The sequence below is a fragment of the Bos taurus genome, chromosome 8 (genome assembly GCF_002263795.3).
Source record: "Bos taurus isolate L1 Dominette 01449 registration number 42190680 breed Hereford chromosome 8, ARS-UCD2.0, whole genome shotgun sequence".
Classification (NCBI taxonomy): Eukaryota; Metazoa; Chordata; class Mammalia; order Artiodactyla; family Bovidae; genus Bos; species Bos taurus.
Genome location: NC_037335.1, coordinates 36,592,108 through 36,612,868, shown reverse-complemented (window position 1 = coordinate 36,612,868; position 20,761 = coordinate 36,592,108). Strand labels below are relative to the sequence as shown.

The following is a 20,761-nucleotide window of genomic DNA, read 5'->3' as shown; positions in this document are numbered from 1 at the left end:
TTCATTGCAATGCTGCCTTTGCAGGTTCTCATTCTCCATCCATGAAGGTAGGCACAGACATGCAAGGGGCCCTCCTGGCTGAGGCAGTAAAGGGAAACTTGGAACTGTCTGGTCCCTACCTACTTTTGGAGAATAGGTTGGGAAATATCCTTGGAGATTAAACAAAATATTTTCTCCTGTATCAAGAATGGAGCTGACATGGATTCAAACTACAGAGACTAGGTAGGCTGCAGGTCCACCCAAAGGAGTTTTCACAGGTCAAAGGCTCCCAGTTTTATTACAGACCCTATCTTAACCTAAGAACTGGATATCTGTCACAGGTGCACTTCTGAATAGTGTTTTTAGAGCAAACAATGATTTGTTATTTCTTTGAATTTATTTGATTTCTCTAAGGAGACTTTATTCTGGAAACACACAGAAAATTTATCTTGCAGAAATCTTTTATTCTGCATACCTTCCAGTGATCTTGTTAGTAAAAGAAAGCTTGAGAGAATAGTCCTAAGAAATACTTATCTGTAACTGAAGTCCTTTCCTGAAACCCAGGGGAGATAAAAGGAGATGATTTATAATACCATCTGGATGAAAACGGAGGGAAGCTGGGGATAAGCTGGCCTGTTGTAGATATAGTGGGACAACTGGAAGAGACACTGAGAACCTTGTGGAAAAGTGAGGGTGGAATGGGAGCATCAAGGAGAACAGATTCAGCATTGGGGCTTTCTGCCCATGACTTTTTGGCTATGAGAACTGATCCCACATTCCTGCCTTCAAAACTTTGTCTTCATTTCCTCTACTTAGAATTCCCTATACCTTGATTTTATCCATTAAAATGCTGTGCGTTCTGTAGGGCTCATGGTAATGCTGACATTGAGGTTGTTTGTGCATGAGATAGACATTTTCAATTAAAAGAGATTCTAATCTCAGAGTTGGATGTTTGGTGTGACAAGATTAACCTTTCTGATCTCACCATTTATATCTCCTGTTCATAGCATATTCTACTTGTACTACTCTTAAGGCTTTTGTCATATTCAGTCCTATATTAGTTATCTTAGTATACCGTATTACATAAAAATTTCCTTTAAGGCAGGTGCTGCATTTAACTCATCTTTGTATCCTAATCCAAGCAAAAATGTCTGGTAAATACCACCCACTTAATGGATATCTATTGTCATATTCTCTGCAATTTTTAAAATGTATCTTCAGGGCACTTTTCACAGCAGATCATCTGAATGATTTAAATGTGGCAAGTGTATCGCTTATGGTGTGATATCTAGTGAACTTTTAAAATTCTCATTTTGCATTCTATTGGGATTAGCTTTTTTAAATGAGCAGAGGATAGAGCACCTGTGCATCCTCAAGGGATTTAGTGAGGCTCTATAAGATGTGGTTAGACGTTAAGGATGGAATCAAACGATAGTATAATTAGAGTTAGAAAGCCTGATTTGTGCCCTGACCTCAGTCTCTCCCCATGCAGCCCTGATGACAAAACCCTTGCCATTTCTCTAACCTGACATGCTGATCTTTGCCCTTTAGCACCTTAGTCTCTCTGTCCATAATGTGCTCCCCAAACTTATCCAACTGATTTAATCCTACTCATCTTTCAAGATGCAGTGCAGCTTTGCAGAGGACAAGATGTCTAAATGGACTTTCCCAGGTAGAGTTAAGTTATTGCTCTGTTGCAATAATCTGTTGGCATAAGGCTCCTTCATAGTCTGGAAGCACCTTGAGGATAGGGATTTTATGATCTTTTCAGGGTCCATCAAATGCATGCCAATTACTTGCTCAGTTTTAAGGAAATGAGATGAATGTTAAATAACTGAATAAATAATGAAGGAAGGAATAAACAGTCCAGATGACCATGCAGGTGACTTTATCAATAATCACAAGCCCCTTGCTAATAATATCCTGTAGAGTATGCAGCTGGAATGCTAAGATGATCTTTGTTTACTCAAAACACATTTTCTTAGTTCAGAACATTTCAGAGGAGGAACAGAAGAATCCTATTTTCTTACTAAAAGTATTGAAAAGTCTTTTCAGTGTTAGGTATTACTATGTCAGTATAGATGAGCAGAAGTTCACCCGTCCTATGTTTTACTTTCCTTACTAGAAACAAAACAAATATTCTTAGTTATTATTTACTTTGTTCCTGAAGAAAAGTGAAAGTGTTAGTCACTCAGTTGTGCCTGACTCTGCGACCCCATGGACTGTAGCCCACTTAAGCTCCTCTGTCCATGTAATTCTCCAGGCAAAAATACTAGAGTGGGTAGCCATTCCCTTCTCCAGGGGATCTTCCTGACCCAGGGATCAAACCTGGGTCTTCTTCACTGTGGGCAGATTCTTTACCATCTGAGCCACCAGATGTTTCCTTACTAGAAACAAAACAAAGTATTCTTAGTTATTTTTACTTTGTATTTAGTCTATACCATCTCTTTTACTCTTTACAATAACTTCCTAAGAGAAGTATTATCCCTGTTTTATAGAGGAGGTAACGAGCTTTGAAAAGTGAAGTTAATTGCCCAAGTCATGCAGCTATTAAGTGGAGGAGCCAAACTCACAGGAGCCTGGTTGACCTGCTCTAAATCCCATGTCTCCTAGACATAACTGTCTTTTGAAGGTTAAATACAATTCTGTAGGGCTCCCTCTCGCCTTGTTCTACTCAATCTTGGATTTAGTTCCTTTTGGCAACTGAGTCCAATGTTTCAGACAATTATTGACTTAAAAAAAATGGCAGGATATATTTTTAAAGATAAAATTGTCAATGTATGTTTCTATTCAAGAGACTTTAGGCTATTATAGTCCTAGAATCTAGATCTCAATATCTGTGAGTCATTCTTATTATTTCTCATAGGAGGAAGTGAAACTGAGAGAGATTATGTGACTTGCCCAGATTACAGAGTGAATGACAAAACTGAGCTTCGGTACTAGAATCCTGAATTTTCATTTTGTGATTTGTTACCTTTCTGCAAACTGGGCCCCTTCAGTCCCTGCAGTCTTCAAATCTTTCTTCAGTGAATGACCTTCAGAAGGTTATATGACCTTTTTGTGCCAGAGTCTAATTAGTGCTCTAAGAAGGTTGCAGTGGTCCACTTCCCAATATTGTGAGGACAGTAATTAATAGCTATAAAACACTCTGCAATACACAGCACTATCCAAACACCAGCATGGCACAACCGAGTCTATTTCACAGTAATTAATTTGGCATGCAGTAAGGGAGAGATCTGTAGAGCAATACTTGAATGACTTTGCAGAGATGACCATCTTCTATATCTTGAAAGACTGTCCCATGGCCAGGATAAAGAATCAAACTGCATATTAATTCATTAAAAATGTTTTGTAGATGACTTGTTTTCCTTCTTTAATATTGTCCTTTAAGACATGTGTGTCTTTTTAATGGGACCATGGAAATGCTATTTTATTCACAATGAGCATCAGTCTTCCATCAATCATAACGGTATACATGTTGTATTATTTTTAATGTGTATAATACATCTGGAAGGTAGATAATTCACCTCCATTTTATAGATGAGAAAATCAAGGCTTAGAAAATTAATCAGCTTGAAAAATAATATTAGTTGAATGAAGTGTGTACATTCTTTGGCATCTTGACTTTTGCCTTTTAGTGACAGTTTTGTTAGTGCATATAGTATTGGTTTACTAGTCATTATTTCATCATTAATAATAAAAACATAATTAAGAAAAAAGTTAAGTAGCTTGATCAGCACCAACCCAGCTCATACATGTATTTGAACACAGATCTGATTCCAGGGTTTTGTTTTTCTTTCTGATAACATGACATTGTCATAATCAATAGGCTTTGCACTTGAAGTTTATTTTTCCTGAACTGTTACAAATCCAGCTCTGATTCATCTGTACTCTGATGCTTGTCTGTCTTGGTAGCCAATATTCCATACTTTCAACTTGCTGAATAGGCTAGCGGCACAATTTAGAACCACGAGACAAGTCTAACCCAGAGTAAAAGTCACTATATCCTGTCCAGCTCTTTTATTTCCAGTCCCAGTAGGAAAAAAAAAAAATGATAAGAACTAGAAAATATTTTTGGTTTCACTAAATGTTAACAAGTATTTCTACCTTAAATTTTAGCAATATTGAATACCTCACCAAGTTACGAATGAGTGGTCCTTACCCATATAAATTTTCTGTGGAATTGCATGACATTTCTGTGGTCCAAGAGTGGGCTGGATCCCGTACATTGAGAAGCACTGCTATAAAATTCATATTTTGAAAATTAATTGGTTTAATACATGTATATGTGTGAATAAATAGTAGCCATTAATAAAACTTTACTGACATGCAACAAATAGAGAAAAATACATGACAGTAAAGGTATAGTTTTTGATATATTTATCAAAAACAACTACTTATGGAACCACATCTAGGTCAAGAAATAAAATATTGCCAGCCCAAGAAGTTTGCTTTCTGCCCTCTTAATTACTACTTACCTCTTTCTTCCTAAGAGGGAACCACTTGAGAATCATATAGTGTATATTTTTATGTGTGGCATGTTTTCCTTGATGTTATATTGATCATACTTAATCACTGTAGTCAATTGTGCCACTACATCAAAATTTATTTATCCATTCTTGTGGTGGATTGACATTTATGTTATTTAGAATTTTTGGCTCTATGATTACTGTTGCAATGGACAGAATCTTGAATTCTCTTCTTAGTCTCTTATTAACATATGCATGCATTTCTATTTATTATGTAGTTACAACCTGTAACTACTGGATAAAGTATATATATATATAATATATTATTCTGCATATCTAATGCAGAATGTATATATTCTGCATTACTTTACAGTGCTTAACTGTGTTCTATACTATCTGTAAAATTGCATCCTGAAAAGCAGAGTGCGTTCTTCTAACAGGGAATGACACACAAATTCCATACAAATATATATGTGTAAGGACTCTTCACTCAGACCTCATGGATTCTCACCAACACTTGATATTGTTCATCTTGTAAATATTAGCTGTTCTGATGGGTATGTATCAATTGGCATTACATTGTGGCTTTAACTTGCATTTCCATGATTATTTATTAATTTTTTATTTGTTTTGACCAATATGGATTCCTATTTTCCCCCGCTAATTGTTGACATACACAAGTCTAGTTTTCTATTGGGGGTTGAGGTGCCTGCGTTTTTAACATATATTTATAGCAGTTGGTTATATATTGTGAATATGGACCCTTTGTTACTTATAGTAGTTAATGTTAGTAAGTTATAAAGTTTTATGCTCTTATTCAAATTCCTAGTATTGTTTGTTCATCTTTCATTTACATCATTTTTCTAGGGTTTACCAATTTTGTTGCCTTTTAGAGAATCACCTTTTACCTATAAGATTTATTGATACTCTCTATTGTATATTTAAATTTTACTTTTTTTAAAATTTAATTTAATTTTATTTTTTAATTTTACAATATTGTATTGGTTTTGCCACTATTTTTAAATAAATTTTACTATTTTTAAATTTTCTTCCTTCTACTTTCTTGGGATAGAATGAACAGTTAATTTTTTAATTTTCTAGTTTGTAAGAATCAAGATCATTGGTTTTCAACCTTTCCTTTTTACTAACATGCATTTAAGGCTATGCATTTCTCTCTAAAGCACAGTTTAGCTTTAGCCCACAAGTTTTGATACTCAGTGTTTTCTAATTTCACTTGTAATTCCTTACTTCCCTTGTGATTTATTTTCTGACCCTTTGGCTATTTAGAAGGGTATTTCTTAATTACCATGAGAATTTTCCAAATATATTTGGTATAGCCTCCTAGTTGAACTGTAATGTGGTCAATATGTAATGTGGTATAATATACTCTATAGAATTAAAACACTCAAAATTTGTTGAGACTTGCTTTATGGTCCAGTCACTAATCAATTTTGGTAACTGTACTCCTGAAAAGATATTCAGTTCTTATGGAATATATTAAGTTGTTGAATACTGCATATTCTTAAGTTGTTGACTAATGGTCTATATAGGTCACTTAAGTTCGTTTTGTTAACCGGGTTATTTATAGTTCTTTATTAGCTTACTAAACACTTTTGGTCTGCTCTGAAACAGTAATTTTAGCTACTACTGAGAGAAGTGTTTTAAAACTCCCATTATGATTGTGATTTATGCATATAATTCCATTTAGTTCTAATTTTATTGTCTCCGTTTTGAAGCTGTTAAGTACATACAAACATATAATTGTTACATCTTTCTGGTGCAGTGAAGCTTTTTCCATTGGGAATTGACTTATTATTTGGTAATGCTACTGCTGAAATTAATAATAGCAGAGCACTCTTTTGGCTATGTTTGGATGGCATATTTCGTGGCCTTCTTTTGCGTTTATCATTCTTATACTTTTATAAGCACTATATATCTAGACTACAATGTACATTTTTAAGCTGGATATACTACATCTACGTTTAATGTAATTTTTGTTTTGTTAAATCTATCATATTATTACTTTCTACTTGTCCCACCTGTCCTAGGTTCTTTCCTGAATTCTTTTTTTTCCCCCTCTCTCCATTCTTGCCTCTTTAAATTGATTTTTAAAAATTACTCCATCTTCTCATATATTTTAAAGCACCCCTGCTTTGCTATTCAAATAATTATAAAAATTTTAGAAATTTTAGAAAATGTAGAAAGTGCAATATAATTTTTATCACATAGTTATCATTTAGTAACTGATACATTTCTTTCCAGTCATTTATTCTAATGTGTATAGATAATTTGATACCTCCTTTTAATGACTTTTCATGCTATATTTTTTCCCCACAAACTATTCAACAGCTTAATGATTAAATGGCAGTGTATTATATATATTATTCCACATATATACTTTTTTCCTTAATCATTTCCTATTATTGGACATTTAGGGTTTTTCACTTTTATTTTGCTACTACAAATAATGATAAAATCTATAATTTCAGATTCATAGTGTTTCCTTACTGTATTTACTTTCTTAGAATTTGCAGAAACTCTTAAAAAATTATGATGTTAAATGTTTTAGATTTATAATTTGATGAATTATACTTTACTGAAATCCTTTTAACTTATGAAGTCTAACCGTAAATATGACTAAGAAAACAGATCTAACGAATGATTGTGCGTGTGTGCTCAGTCACTTCAGTCGTGTCCAACTCTGTGACCCCATGGACTGTAGCCTGCCAGGCTCTATGTCCTTGGGATTCTCCAGGGAAAAATTTTGGAGTGGGTTCTTCCATTATTAACTAACAATTGCTGCATGTGTATACATGTGTGAAATTAGCTATTTAATTGTTTCTGGCATTCCACACATCTGTTTAATGCATCACAATGATCAGAATATTAAGTATGATTCATCTTGAAATTTTTGTCTGTTTTTCTGGTTAGGGATTGTATGCTTATACAGTCAATCAATAGAGTGATTAAATCTATAAAATCAAGAAGCAGTTTAGGTGAGAACAAGAAAGAAAGAGGAAAAAAAGAGTCTAATTGTCTATTTAGTATCAACATTTACAAAATACTTTTTGGATAATGGTATTGTTTCATTCCCTCATCATTTCCATGGCAACAAGTAATTGTAACATTACCCAGAATACCTGTACTTTGCCTTACTTTAATTCATTAGGTTTATTTGCAGTTATGTGTTGGTCCCACCACATTGATTGCTATTTGCCAAGGTGACAGCTACCTTACATTTTTTTTTTAATTGTTGCTTTACAGTGTTGTGTTTCTGCTGCACAGCGAAGTGAATCAGTTATATGTATACATATATATTCCCCTCTTTTTTAGATTTCCTTCCCATTTAGGTCACCACAGAGAATTGAGTAGGGTTCCCTATGCTATATGGTAGGTTCTCGTTAGTTATCTATTTTAACAAAGTAGCATATATATGTCAATTCCAGTCTCTCAATTCATCCCACCCCTTTCCCTGTTCCCACGTGTTATCTGTAAGTTTGTTCTTTACATCTGTCTCTATTTCCGCTTTTCAGATCAGTTCATCTGTACTATTTTTCTTGATTCCACATATATGGAAGATTCTACATATAAACAATCTTATATTTGTTTTGCTATTTCTGACTTACTCTACTCTGTATGACAGTCTCTAGGTCTATTCATGATAGACCTTACATCCTTCTTGACTTGGAAACTCAATGAGCACATTATCTCTTCCTATCCTAAGTTGTGATCCTGAGATGTTCACTTTCCACAGGTCACATCAGTGAAGGCCAACAGGCATCCATTCTGTTCAAGGGTTTCCATTTGTACTGTTGGGAAGTAAACTCTTCCACTTGCCTGACTTTTCATGTTAAAATCCCAGATTCCAGGGACCACATAGATTGCTTAGAACTGACACTTGAAAGTAGAAACCAGATTGGGAGAAGGAGAGAGATGCCAACTGCTAAAGATAGCACCTGAGCCAATTGTTTATGAAGATTATATGTCCCTACTTTTGCAATGTTAAGTCCATTACGAATCTTTAAATACATAAGCCAAAAAATACTTTCCTTTTCTATTAAGCCAAGTCAGGGTTTTTTTCCCTCACAATAGAAAGTCCTAACTTCATGAATCTCTACTTTCTCTTATAACACTTGTCAGAGTGTAAATTTATCATTTAATGCCAGCCTCTCTCCCTAGACTGCAGTCTCATGTAGTATCTCATTTGTTGGGAGGCATTGCCTTCCCGATGCCTACAACAGGTCTGACCCATAACTGCATAAACAATCCAAGCCAAGTATTTTCTGAGCCATGTTCCCAAACATTTTTTTTTTATGTGCCTGAGAGATACCAGTTGTTTCAAGATAATATGTATATACATGCATATATATAATGCATGCATATGTATATAGTAGTCATCTTCATCAGAATTAAAGATTGCCCATAATCAATTTGAGAGATACCAAGGTCTCTTTCTTTGCTTGTAAACTTGAGCAAACTGTTTCTTTAAGCATCAGTTTGTTTAACCAGTGAAAGGTGTTCACCTCACTGCAGGCACCTGTAGATAGCAGCCTCTTGGTAAGAAGAATTACTATTAGTATCAAGGAGCTAACTAGATAACCAAAGGAGAAGAGGGAACATATATAGTCATTTCAAAACCAAAGTGCTTGAGTGGACAGAAGCAAAAGCCAGGGCTGCATAACACTGACATTTTTATTAGAATTCATTTGTAACAAATGGAACTTGTGTCAGCAAAGAACTGATTTTCATACAGACTTCTTTCGCCACCAATGTAACGAAGTAAGAAAATAAAAAGCACGCCTTTCATTCTGTAAAACATTTACGCGTACTACTAATTAGAGGTAATTGTATTTTTTTAACAAGCCATTTTACAAGTTATTTTTTTAAATTTTTCAGTCTATGCATCCAAAACGAGAGCAAAGAACACAACTGTTATTATCTTTGTAAAGACACTCCAAGCTTGGATGGCAAAGCCACATAACGGATGGATAGGATGGATCTGCAGCCTTCTGATCTCTGCTGGAGTATCAGGGCACCCATAAACCCAAAGGAAACTAAAACCCAAAACAGGAAAAAGAAAAGATTATTAAAAATAAAAAGAAGGGCCTAAAACAAAGCAAAACCAAAAAGAAAAAAAAAAAAAACATGAAAGAAAAAAACCTGTATATTAGCACAGAATTTTTCCTTTCCTGTTTCTATGTTGGGTTATTTACATACACACAAATGAATTTCTGAAGCAGTTTCTTACAGATGGGTTCAAGTACTAACATTATTGGGTGTAGAATCAATAGGGCAGTGCATAGTACAAAGGTATAGAAAGTGCAGAGTTCCCTAGAGGCCCTTCCCTCCCCTGGCTGTCCTTGCCGTTGTCTAACCATGCAAATCATTTTTAAAAAAGAGCTAAAATAAAGTTCTGTACAAATCACTTTTTATATATTTTGATTTTTTTACCATTGTAACTAATTACAAAATTATACATAACTACACATACATAGGTAAATAATAGCACCGTACTGGTTATGATGATGAAAATAACTGAAAACTTGAGTTTATGGTAATGGTAGATAAAGATGTTTACCTGGGAAAATAAAGTAGAATGGTTGTACAGAAAAGCACAGTGGAATGCACATCAATGACAGTAAGGGAGTTAGTTCTCGGAACAGCTCCTGAACAGCAAGATATCTGGAATAGTCTCCTCCTTGCTCGTCTGTGGTATGCATCCCATACATTTTCTTCCTGTGATTATTCTCCCCTTTCCCTTTGCCACATGAGCAGTTTCAGTTTCAGGGAGAGAAACTGCTCATCGGCCAATGGTCTGGTGTGCAATACGCCATTGGATTCTACATGTCCAACACGGCACATCTGCATGATGCAATGTCTCTCTGACCCCCTTAGTTTCACTGAATGAAAATTATAGCACTGAGTAATCTGGCACTTGGATCATTCTCCAAAAGATACAAACTAAAAGAAAACAACAGACCCACATAGTGCACATTCTTCTCTGGTTCTGATGTAGGTTAGAGAGTCTCATTCTGAGGTAGCCTTCTAGATACTTTTTTTTTTTTTTAGTATTATATATTTTTTAAAATTTTTTATTTCTTTTTTCTTTTTTTTTCTCAGCTTTTTTTCCTCTTTTTTACAAAAGTGCTCAAATATGATGCTTGCAAGTGTTTGGTCTCTTGGATTTCATTCTGCCAGTGATGGGAAATGTAGAAAACAAAAATCCTTCCATGCAGAACATTAATGAAGCTAATATTAAATTGAAATTATACCAAAACTCTAAGAGTTCCTTGAATATTTTGAGTGTTCTTTAAAATCATGTAAGATATGGCAAACTCATGCCATCATTCATGGCTTCCTATAGAAACTGTGTCGAAAAATTTGGGGGGATATGTGTATATATATATATGTTTTTAATTCTTCTTTTAGAAAAATCTGAATGGAATAGTAAATATGTTCAAAGTTGACAATGGTGTTTGTTAATAAATTTGGTGCAGTTACTGAATGTTTCAGAGCAGATTTGGAAGGAATTACAAATAAAACAAGTAGCTTTTCCTGATGTTGATGGTTATGAAAGGAAGAAGGGCCCTGCTTATCCAAGTGCTTTGGGCTGGTACAATCACTAACATCCCCGACTTGGTTAAAACTAGGAATGCATATTATTCAAAGAGTTTTTGTACATGTGGTAAACAGATAATACTTTAATTGGAAGAGAAACACATATGAACAAGGAATGAAAGTATGAACCAAAAGCTAAAAAGAAATGCTATTAAAATAGGCATCAATTATAAGGCACTCTAAATGCAAAACTAAAACCAAAAGAAAACAAAGTACAGCACTTCCCAGGAATGCTGTATGCCACAAAAAAAAAAAGTTTCTGACTGAACAGAGTAACATGAGTTTGGCTTTGCCCCTGTTACATGTCATAAATGCAAATTTCATAGCACATACTATAGACAATATACGATTGAATACACTGTTTTTTAAACATCTTGATAGCTGATATATTACAACATTCTCCCCTCCTAAAGGGATATGCACTGACCTTTCCCACATGCACACCTCTTAGATATCTAATAATGTTTTATTGCACTAGAGTGTTAGAAATATTGAACTTTGTTGGAAGCCTGGCTAACAAAATAGTATTTGTCATTATGATTAGGTGGGTGAGTGAGGGGTTGGGGGAAATTGGGTAGGAAATTAAGGGGGTGAGGTTTGACAATCACTGATGTGCATTCCTCATTTCCCTTAAAAATTAAAATTGTGTGATATTAAGAAATATCAGTATGTCATAAAATTAATAACAAATTGAAAAAGATGTTACAATAGCTTTTCTACCTTAAAAAATTAAAAACTAAATCATGGAAGAACTGAATAATAGCTATATCTATCTTTTTGTGTGGACACACTGTATATATACATAGACACCCCTATAAAATATGGATATATATGTATATATGTTAGCAGCAACTTTATACTTTGCGCCTCCCTGTTGATTCCAAACAAAACAAAACAAAACAAAGTTCTCTTTGATTATTTGAATAGAATGGGTACTTTCTCAGCAACGAAAACCAAACAGAAGTGTAAAAATAATATCAGACGAGACCAATACTGTAGATTAAGAATATTGCACAAAAATGTGCAAATTTTCAAATTATTCGGTATTTCTACAGCAAGATATTACAGATAACAGTTCTACAGCTTAAAAAAACCTACAATTTGGAAATAAAAAATGAACAGTTATGTAACTTTTTTAAAATTTCACTTTATCGAACGATACATTTTGTTAAAAAAAAGTTTACACAGTTAAAAATGAAGCACAGGTCAGCAGTATCTTTACAATACTAAAAAACTAAATCAAAGACTTTCTTTTTAAACATTCCCCACCCCCTTACCCCCTACAATGTTATTATGAGTAGTATGGTGGGAAGGGGCGATGTCGAAACAAGTCCATTTTGTCATGAGAAGCCAGCAAAGATCTTGCCCTGAGCTTCTGCACTCAGGCCATTTCTCCTCACACCCGTCACACAATCCTGAACAAGATGGTGGTTCTTTGCTGTGATTTCTTCTTCCCTTTATTTTGAATCCTTGAGGTATCTGTAAATAAAATCCTTCAGATGCCTCCTCAGTCAGGATTCTCTTTATTATTTTTCAGGTTAGATTATTAAACAGTGAATTCTTGGTCCACCCGGAAGAGTTTGTTGTTTTGTGTTTTTTTTTTTTTTTTTTTAATTTGTTTTGTGTGTGATAGTCCCACTAAGTGGTTGTTAGCTAGAAGTTAAGAAGGACTTCTCAAGTGCCCTGTATGGCTCAGAAGAGACTCCATGGATATTGAAGGGCCTGCGGTAAAGATCCAAAGTGGGTCAGGGGTTTCTACGTTGCATAGTGATCGAAGCTGCCCAGGTACTCTAGTGCGGCTCGATAGCAGAACTGATACTGATCCTGCAAGAGACAAAGCACGGGCGGGGGGAAGGAAAGGGGCCGTGAGTCCATCATGACAGAAAAACGGAGACCGATGCTGGAAGACAGCTACAGCTGGTGGAGGGCAAGACCACTACTTTCGTCAAACAATTCAATCCAATGACCGACTGCTTTCTTTTAAGCAAAGCACCATTAGCCACAAAGGTATTTATTAACTCTACCAATCAATTTGACTAAAATAAGTCTCCTAATCCCAAAGTAGGGACAGCTTGTGTGAGGATTATCTTCCAGACATATGTGAACTGTTCTCCAAGTAGTACCAGACAATACCACCAACTGAACATGTGAACTCCTTTATATGTCACAGCTATTGTTTATAATTATCTAATTATTTGTGATAAGTAATTCTCAGTTTGCATATTTAAAAGAGGCTGATGCAGATACACATTGTCCAGAGGAAAATATGGGTTTATTTATTTTCTGGGCTATTGCCAAAAAAAAACCAAACATCTAAATTAAAAAAAAAAAAAATCTTATCAGACAGTAGTCCTTATTGCCTGCAATCAGAATTACTCACTGTTGTTTCTGGTGTGCTTATGTAAGTGAGGGAGGCAGCCAGAAGGTATCTTTGGGATGAACATCAGGCATATAAAGCTGAATACACAGGGTGTTAAACTGTCAAGCTTTTCATCCCTTGAAAATGGCACCGTAAGACTGGCTGCCCATGTCAAAAAATACCTGTGCCATTTGGCCTAATTCAGTGTGATTGCTACTTGTCTGTTCTGCAAAGACCTACACGAAACTCAAACAGCATGAAACATGCCCTTTTATAGACAGGGAAGAACACTGTCAAATTGGAGTAAGTGGGGGCATTATAAGATGGAAAAATTATAATTTACAGATGAGAAGGGATGAGAAAAAGTAGGATTTTCCCATAAAAGAAACTTATTTTCAGTAGCCAATGGGGCTGAAAGCAGATAGTTTCTATTTTGCTTAAATGTGCATTTTTCTACAATAAAAATGGTAATGCAAAATAAATGGAGTTTGCTTTCCTATCTTGTCACAGTAAGTTGCTTGGCTAAGTGTTAAGGCTTTTTAAAAGTCCAATTTCCCTCTGTCACCCCCAATACCTATTAAGTTTGTCAGGCTGACATAATGTTTTGGGTATTGCAAGCCAAATGCTTGCACTATTTTCAAATAAAAGTCTGGAATATACTGTGGGTGATGAATTTAGGAATACATATAAATTGTATAATTTGGTGGCCTTTTGAGAAACAGAAACACTATCTATCCTTAAATTATCCTTAAAACGAAGTCAATAGGCCAGATTGACTAAATCATGAACTCCTATTATTCTGAGAAATATGAGAATTTTCATATCAATTATTGGAGTAGAAAATGGCAGGCTAATTTCATTAGGGCATATCCAGGATGCAAATATTTAAAAATACCATTATTAAGAAATGAAATATGGAGCAGTTGATACCACCTAGGCAAACAGAAGAGGAATGGAGAAGTAAAATGGGCCAAGGGTCTGTTAGCTACCAGGTATATTATCTACCCTTGTGCTTTTTACATATATTAATTATGTGCAATGTATATCACCTTAATACGTATATAATTAATTATATGAAATTGCCATTTTTATAGGCCCCGAATGACCAAATACTGACAATTTGACATGTTTCAACCTGATATATTATCTTAGATAACTTCCAAATCAGCTCTAAGATGTTGACACTGCCACTCCCATTTACAAAGAGGGGGAATAAGGTTCAAAAATATTAAACAATTGGATGTTTTTCCCACAGTATTTCCCTGTATTTTGTCTCTGGTGTTGAAAGTCTCTGGACTCTAGGAGATCTTGGCAAATCAAGTCTGTTATTTGGCTCTTGAGATGTGACATACTCCTGGAGATTTTTCTCACCTCTGTCTGCACCATGGCTGGTCGTTGTGTTCTTAACATTTTGACAGTCTGGAAGATATCTACTACTCCTTCATATCTCATTCTTTCCAAAACAATGCTTAGTGTTATGAAGACTCCAGTTCTTCCAACGCCCGCACTGTCATAGTAACAAAGGCAATATTACTAGATGAGACACGCACAGTCATGGCTACATTTTCCTGGAGGTGGACATATGTCCACCAGCTTCCATATTACATCAGGTTCTTCTACAGCAATGTTTCAGAAAATGTGCTGTTGGGTTCACAAAATGATTAACTCTTAGGACAGTGTGCCATGATAACAGTGACAATGAATATAGAGTAACTGATTTTTTCAAACAGGGAGTATATATCATTGTGGAAAGACCCAGGAAACAAAAATATAAAGTAAACTGATTAAAGGAAGAGTGAATAAGATATATATTTACACTCTTCATCAGATCCTGAAATTTGGGCCTTGCCTGCTTAATATTTTTAAGCTATGAAATAATTCAGATAAGGTGAGACAAAAAGAGATTCTATAGCAGGATTTTCTGACACAGGATCTTCACAAGACTTCATTTAGTCTTCATAATGGTCTATGAATATTTTTATGTATGGATTATGTAAATGTATATATATATATTCTGTTTCTGAAACTTATAACTTTAGCATATTATCAAATGGGTCTCTAAACTTAAAAATAAAAAAAAAAAATGTTTGTTAAGAGCCACTGAGCTATATACATACACCTATCTACTAATTTTAGATGTTCAGTAGCTAAATAGCAGGATTCTTTCCACCATGTTAGCAAGGTTTTGGGTTTCTGTTTTATTTATTGTTTTAAGATAATTCCAGAATTGTAATTGTAGCAAGAGAAGAAAATGAATTCATAGCTTTTGTGCTCTTAAGAAGTAGGAAAGCATCTGCAGGTTTAGGTAATGAGGAGAAGAGTGAATAATCTGAAAAATCCCTGCATTTTTGGATCGTAATTAAACAGCATGTGTAATGCTTGGGTACAGGCTGTAGAAACTGGATGGATTCATTTACTTGGGGATGTAATTGATATATAAATAATGTGTCCTTTTATAAACTGTGTTTTTTCTAAAGAGTCCTAACAGAAATGTAAATCCACGGGCAGGTTTTACACAGTGGCTAAGGATATCCAGGGGCAGACAAGGCTCTCTGTCAAAACGGAGTAGATGACCTTCAGGGTCGCGTTCAACCTTGAAAGTCTCTCTTAATCCCAAGAGACTGTGATTTATGATCTTTTCATTGAATGATTCAAGTACTCCAGAATCTATTTTACCTTGATTTCATTGCTCAAATGTTACAAAAATACAGGGCTTCTGACTTTCCACTAGGTGCTTTCAAGAAAATAACAGACACTAGCCTTATAACTTCTGTATTTATTGACTTTGTCATGTTATTAATAAGCTATAAATAAAATAAGTGGTATTTTACAAATACTCTCAGATAAAAGGAAATATCTAGAGGTCTTTAACATATGTGAATAACTCATCATGGTATTTTACTAAAGGAGTCTTAGTATATACTCTTTATCCAAATAATTTTGTGACAAAAGCAGTGAAAAGTAACATGCATATGCACACTTATTTATACTTATGGGAATGCGTGAAGGTAAAGAAAAATGTGTTAAATATAGTCTTTTCTTTATAGTTTATATTAGAAAATTTGAATTAGGATTTTGGTAAATTATGTGCAAACTTAAGGGGAGGATCCAGGTAATTCAAGTTCAGTGTATACCATCCACTTTGTCTGAATATTGAGTCCATGCATCATTTCCTACATGCTGTTTGGTTGTCTAGAGCACAGGAGTCTGGGTAAACTCAACGCATAGCAAATACGTATAAATGAGGTCTGCTTCTCACGTAATATGCCATGTCTGGGAAACAGTGTGCCAGAAAGGGTCACAGAGATCAGTTAGAAAACTGAGGTGTACAGAAGTTTCCCTTTTGTCACAGAGCTATTACATGATGACAGAAGCGGGGCTAAAGCTCAGGTATTCTGAAGCCCATGTGTTCCCCCATTTTGACACACTATCACCCTCATCACTAAGAAATGTAGTTTGGGATTTGGGGCAGGGGGAAAGCAAAGAAATTTTTTAATAAAGTCTTTCAAGAGTTTGACTCTAAAGAATTACAAACTAAGACTTTAAAAAAAAAATGAGTTAATTCCTTTGCTAGAAGGTTTTTGCATAGTAACGTCCAAAAGCACTACATTAATTGCAAGTGTCCTTTCTGAACCATTTACTCGCTATTTCTATTAACTTCAATGATTTGAATTATAAAATGCTGTGGAAACTATTGAAAATAATTAACTTTAAGGTGCTTCATTTTCTGATATAGCAACAGTTTTCAAGCACATTGCAATGTTAACTGAGGTACCATTCTAATCACTTATTGACTGACAAGAAATTAGCATTGTCATTAAGGCTTAATAACTATTTATGGTTTTCTCAAGAAGACAAACACAGGAGAAAGATACAGAAAGATAGTTATCAGGGTAATGCTATGAAAGCAAAAAAGCTAAGGAATGATAAACTGAACAAATTATCACTCAGGGATATACCAATAATTCCTGATACGGTAAGACAGACAAGGATAAACATAATTTGGTTCTTTGCTACAGGAGGTAAAATTTGAAGATAGAAATCTTCCTTGATTATTTTCACTTTGTGGAAAGAAAGAGAAATGAGTCCTTGCTTTAGGGTCTACAATGCATTTCTGAGAACAATAAAATCTGGATTATGCAGACTCTCAGAAAACCGGTACCAATAATGAACAGACAACAGTGCATATTTTCAAAGTTATCACTGCATTAAGCACAAATGGAAACTCATCATTCTTGATTCTTAACTCACCTGCAATGGACTGAAATGGGTCCATCTTGGCCAAACTGCTCTTTTGTTTTATGGACTTGGCCAATGAAGTCAATAAATCCTTCTCCAGACTTTGGCACTCCCTGCTCTGGCCAGTCAGTGAACTGGAACTGCCTCACGGTTCGGGACTGCCCGTCCTTCAGAAAGAAAGCCACACACCCAACCACAGAGGAGGACGCCAGGAAGATTCAGCCAGTGTGCAGACCATAACAGCAGGCATGATTTTTTCCAAAAAAAGAAAGAAAAAGTTAGAAACATGTTTAACTAGAAAATCAGTCACATTCATATCTTACCTGCTATTAACACTGTCTACATTTCACATCTATTTAAATTGCAAATTGATTTACTCTCACAATGCCCAGTTAAAAACCAGAATTCTCAAAAAGAACCACCTCATTCTCATATTAGGAAATGCTTCTGAGCCCCAGAGATTGTCTTCAAAACCAAAGTGGAACACAGACATTCCATTTCAAAATTTTCAGAATCCAATAACCTCTTAATGCTTACAGGAACATCCAGGCATGTCGTCCAGACCAGAGATTTTGCTATTGTCCTGACACCGTCACATCTGCTGTGCTTGCTTATTTGCAGCATTGTCAGATGACAAATAGTGACACTGAAAGGATCTGACACAAATTGGGTAGCGGCTGTTAACCTGGATGCCCCACGTCTCAGAGGTATACTATTTCTAGCCAAGGCAGTATACACAGCGTGTACCAGGTGACTGTGCCGTTGAGCAGGAAGTGAGGCGTCCCTCAAGGAGATAGGAGAGATTATTAATGAATAAATGCTGTGTTCTGAAAAAGGACTCTTTCTGGCTGACCACAGAAGCTGAGGTGTCCATGTGTGGCTTTAACACAGACAAACCAAAAGCCAGATGCAGAAGCAATCTTTCTTTCAAGTGATTAGGCAGAACTACTCTGAAGTATAAATGGCTTCAAAAGAAAACACTCAGAGACTTTGGATTCATTCTGGAATTTTATAGTGTTTGGAAGGACAACAAAAGCAGAAGGGACTCTCTGTTTATTGAAGCAGGAATAACAACTATCACCATCAACTTTCTTCCCTGAATTACAGACAGAGATAATCCAAATTCCAACTTGAGATGGGTGTATCCCATTTGAGGAGGCCCTGTTCCTAGTTAAGGCTTCAATGTGGTTCTTCTTTCCACTTCTTTAATTAAACTCTCTCCTCAATAAAGTCCTTTTTGATACAGATATTCATGTTCCCAAGATTCTGAGTAAGTAGCATGTATGCTAAGTCATTTTTAGTTGTGTCTGACTTTTTGCAACCTCATGGACCATACCCCGCCAGGCTCCTCTGTCCATGAAATTTCCCAGGCAAGAATGCAGGAGTGGGTTGCCATTCCCTCCTCCAGGGGATCTTCCTGACCAAGGGACTGAACCTATTTCTCTTATGTTTCCTGCATTGGCAGGTGGGTTCTTTACCACTAGCGCCACCTGAGAAGCCCTCTGAGTAAGTAAACAGAGACCCAATCTTTCTCATTGAGTTGTATGGAGAAGACAGCATGGCCCAACTTGAGCTGGACACATCACCAAGTCTGGTGGTTTCCATAGGAACAGGGCATATTCCTGACTGGCATCATTTGGGAATTGAGATAAAACAGGTAGGTCACATCAACTTTGTGAGGATACTGAGGAATATAAAAATAACTGCTTGGCCCCATAACTAACTTATGGATTGTTACTACGGAACCATGATTTACTTCCCTTGGTTTCTGAAAAGGGTTTGAAAAGCACAGGAAGGGAAGCCAGTGGCTAGGTAATACAGATTTGTCTTCTCTGACTGTCTTGGTGATTTCATTTCTGACCACAGTTGCTTTTAACAGCAAGAAGTCATGTGTACAAACCTTTATGATTTGGAAGAGAGACCACCTGACTGCATTTAAAGGCTACTGTTTAACAACACTGTATTCTCAAGTGCCAACTTGCTTTTTAAACTGGAAAGTTGAGATTAGAAACACATTAGGAGCACAAATAGCACATGCCACGGCAGCTAAAAAAATTATACAGTCACAGGGAGCCTTCAAAACAAAACATGTGAACAAGTTCCTCCAAGGTTTCTTTTACTTATCATGGTCAGATTTAATCTGGGCAATCGAGTAATAAAGAAGTTGTCTCTGCTGTTTGTGGGGCCTGGCTGCTGCTATACTTTGTCATCAGAAATGGTTGGTGTGTTTGCTTGGAATGCACTCAAAATTTTCACTCAGATATCTAGCTTCAAATTCTGAAAGGGTGTTCTTCTTTTTTTTTTTTAAACACAGGGTCATCAAGGCACGCTTGCTTGGGCAACTCAAAATGAGACCTAGGGGCTTAACTACTGTCTTGAGTATAGTCACCTTCAGAATAGTTAAGACTTCAGACTTTCTAGGATTAACAGGTCTGTCACCTGAGCCAAGCAGCCTGCTAACCAATTTCTCCTTCACTTTAGGTCAACAGCTAGGGCCAGGCTTTGGGGATTAGTGGACAATCTCTAAACATGAGTCTTGGTTGAGAAAGCTGCTTTCCAGAAAAAACAATGGATCAAGTAAATAGTTCTACCCTACAGTTTTAAACAACCCACCCACTGTGACAGTTCCAAAAACAAAGCAGGGCTTTGCACTGACCCAATCTTTCCTAAGATGTGTTTGTAATCATGGTTTAAAAGTGGCCAATGACAAGGATTTTAAAGTTTATGCATAGAACATCTTACATCAGGGCTGAACTTTGGACTCAGCAATCTAGATCAGAAATGCAGGATGAAAATTAGCCAAGAAGGGTCGTGGGTGCACAGCTCTCATGGACAGACACATTAGCACACGGAGGAATAAACCATGCCAGGAATCAAATTAGAATGTGCAAAGCTTGTCAGATTCTTCTAAAGAATGTCATTTGCTCTGCAGTTTTAAAATCATACCAAATTAACCTCCAAGCCCACATGACCTAAAGGGCTTAGCAAAACAACAACATATTTACAGCCTCAAGTAATGAAGAAGTCAAAAAAGCTCCAAAGAGAATGAGCTAAGAAGGTGAATGTAAGCACAGCCAACCAATCAATAAATGCTTCC

At 35.7% G+C, this 20,761-nt stretch overlaps 1 protein-coding gene and 1 long non-coding RNA gene across 22 annotated transcripts in view; one reads left to right on the top strand and one right to left on the bottom strand.

Moving 5' to 3' along the window:
• LOC132345943 (uncharacterized) overlaps nt 1-20,761 on the top strand; it is a 465,357-nt gene that overhangs the window by 440,157 nt on the left and 4,439 nt on the right. The window lies entirely within an intron of this gene.
• PTPRD (protein tyrosine phosphatase receptor type D) overlaps nt 9,123-20,761 on the bottom strand; it is a 2,536,342-nt gene continuing 2,524,703 nt past the window's right edge. For all 21 annotated transcript variants that reach the window (XM_059889411.1, XM_059889419.1, XM_059889414.1 and 18 more), the window contains 3 exons: nt 17,677-17,831; nt 14,797-14,932; nt 9,123-12,890 (listed from right to left, as the gene is read on the bottom strand). In XM_059889411.1, the coding sequence (XP_059745394.1) occupies nt 12,822-12,890; nt 14,797-14,932; nt 17,677-17,831 (360 nt within the window). In that variant the 3' untranslated portion in view covers nt 9,123-12,821. The remainder of the gene's footprint in view (nt 12,891-14,796; nt 14,933-17,676; nt 17,832-20,761) is intronic.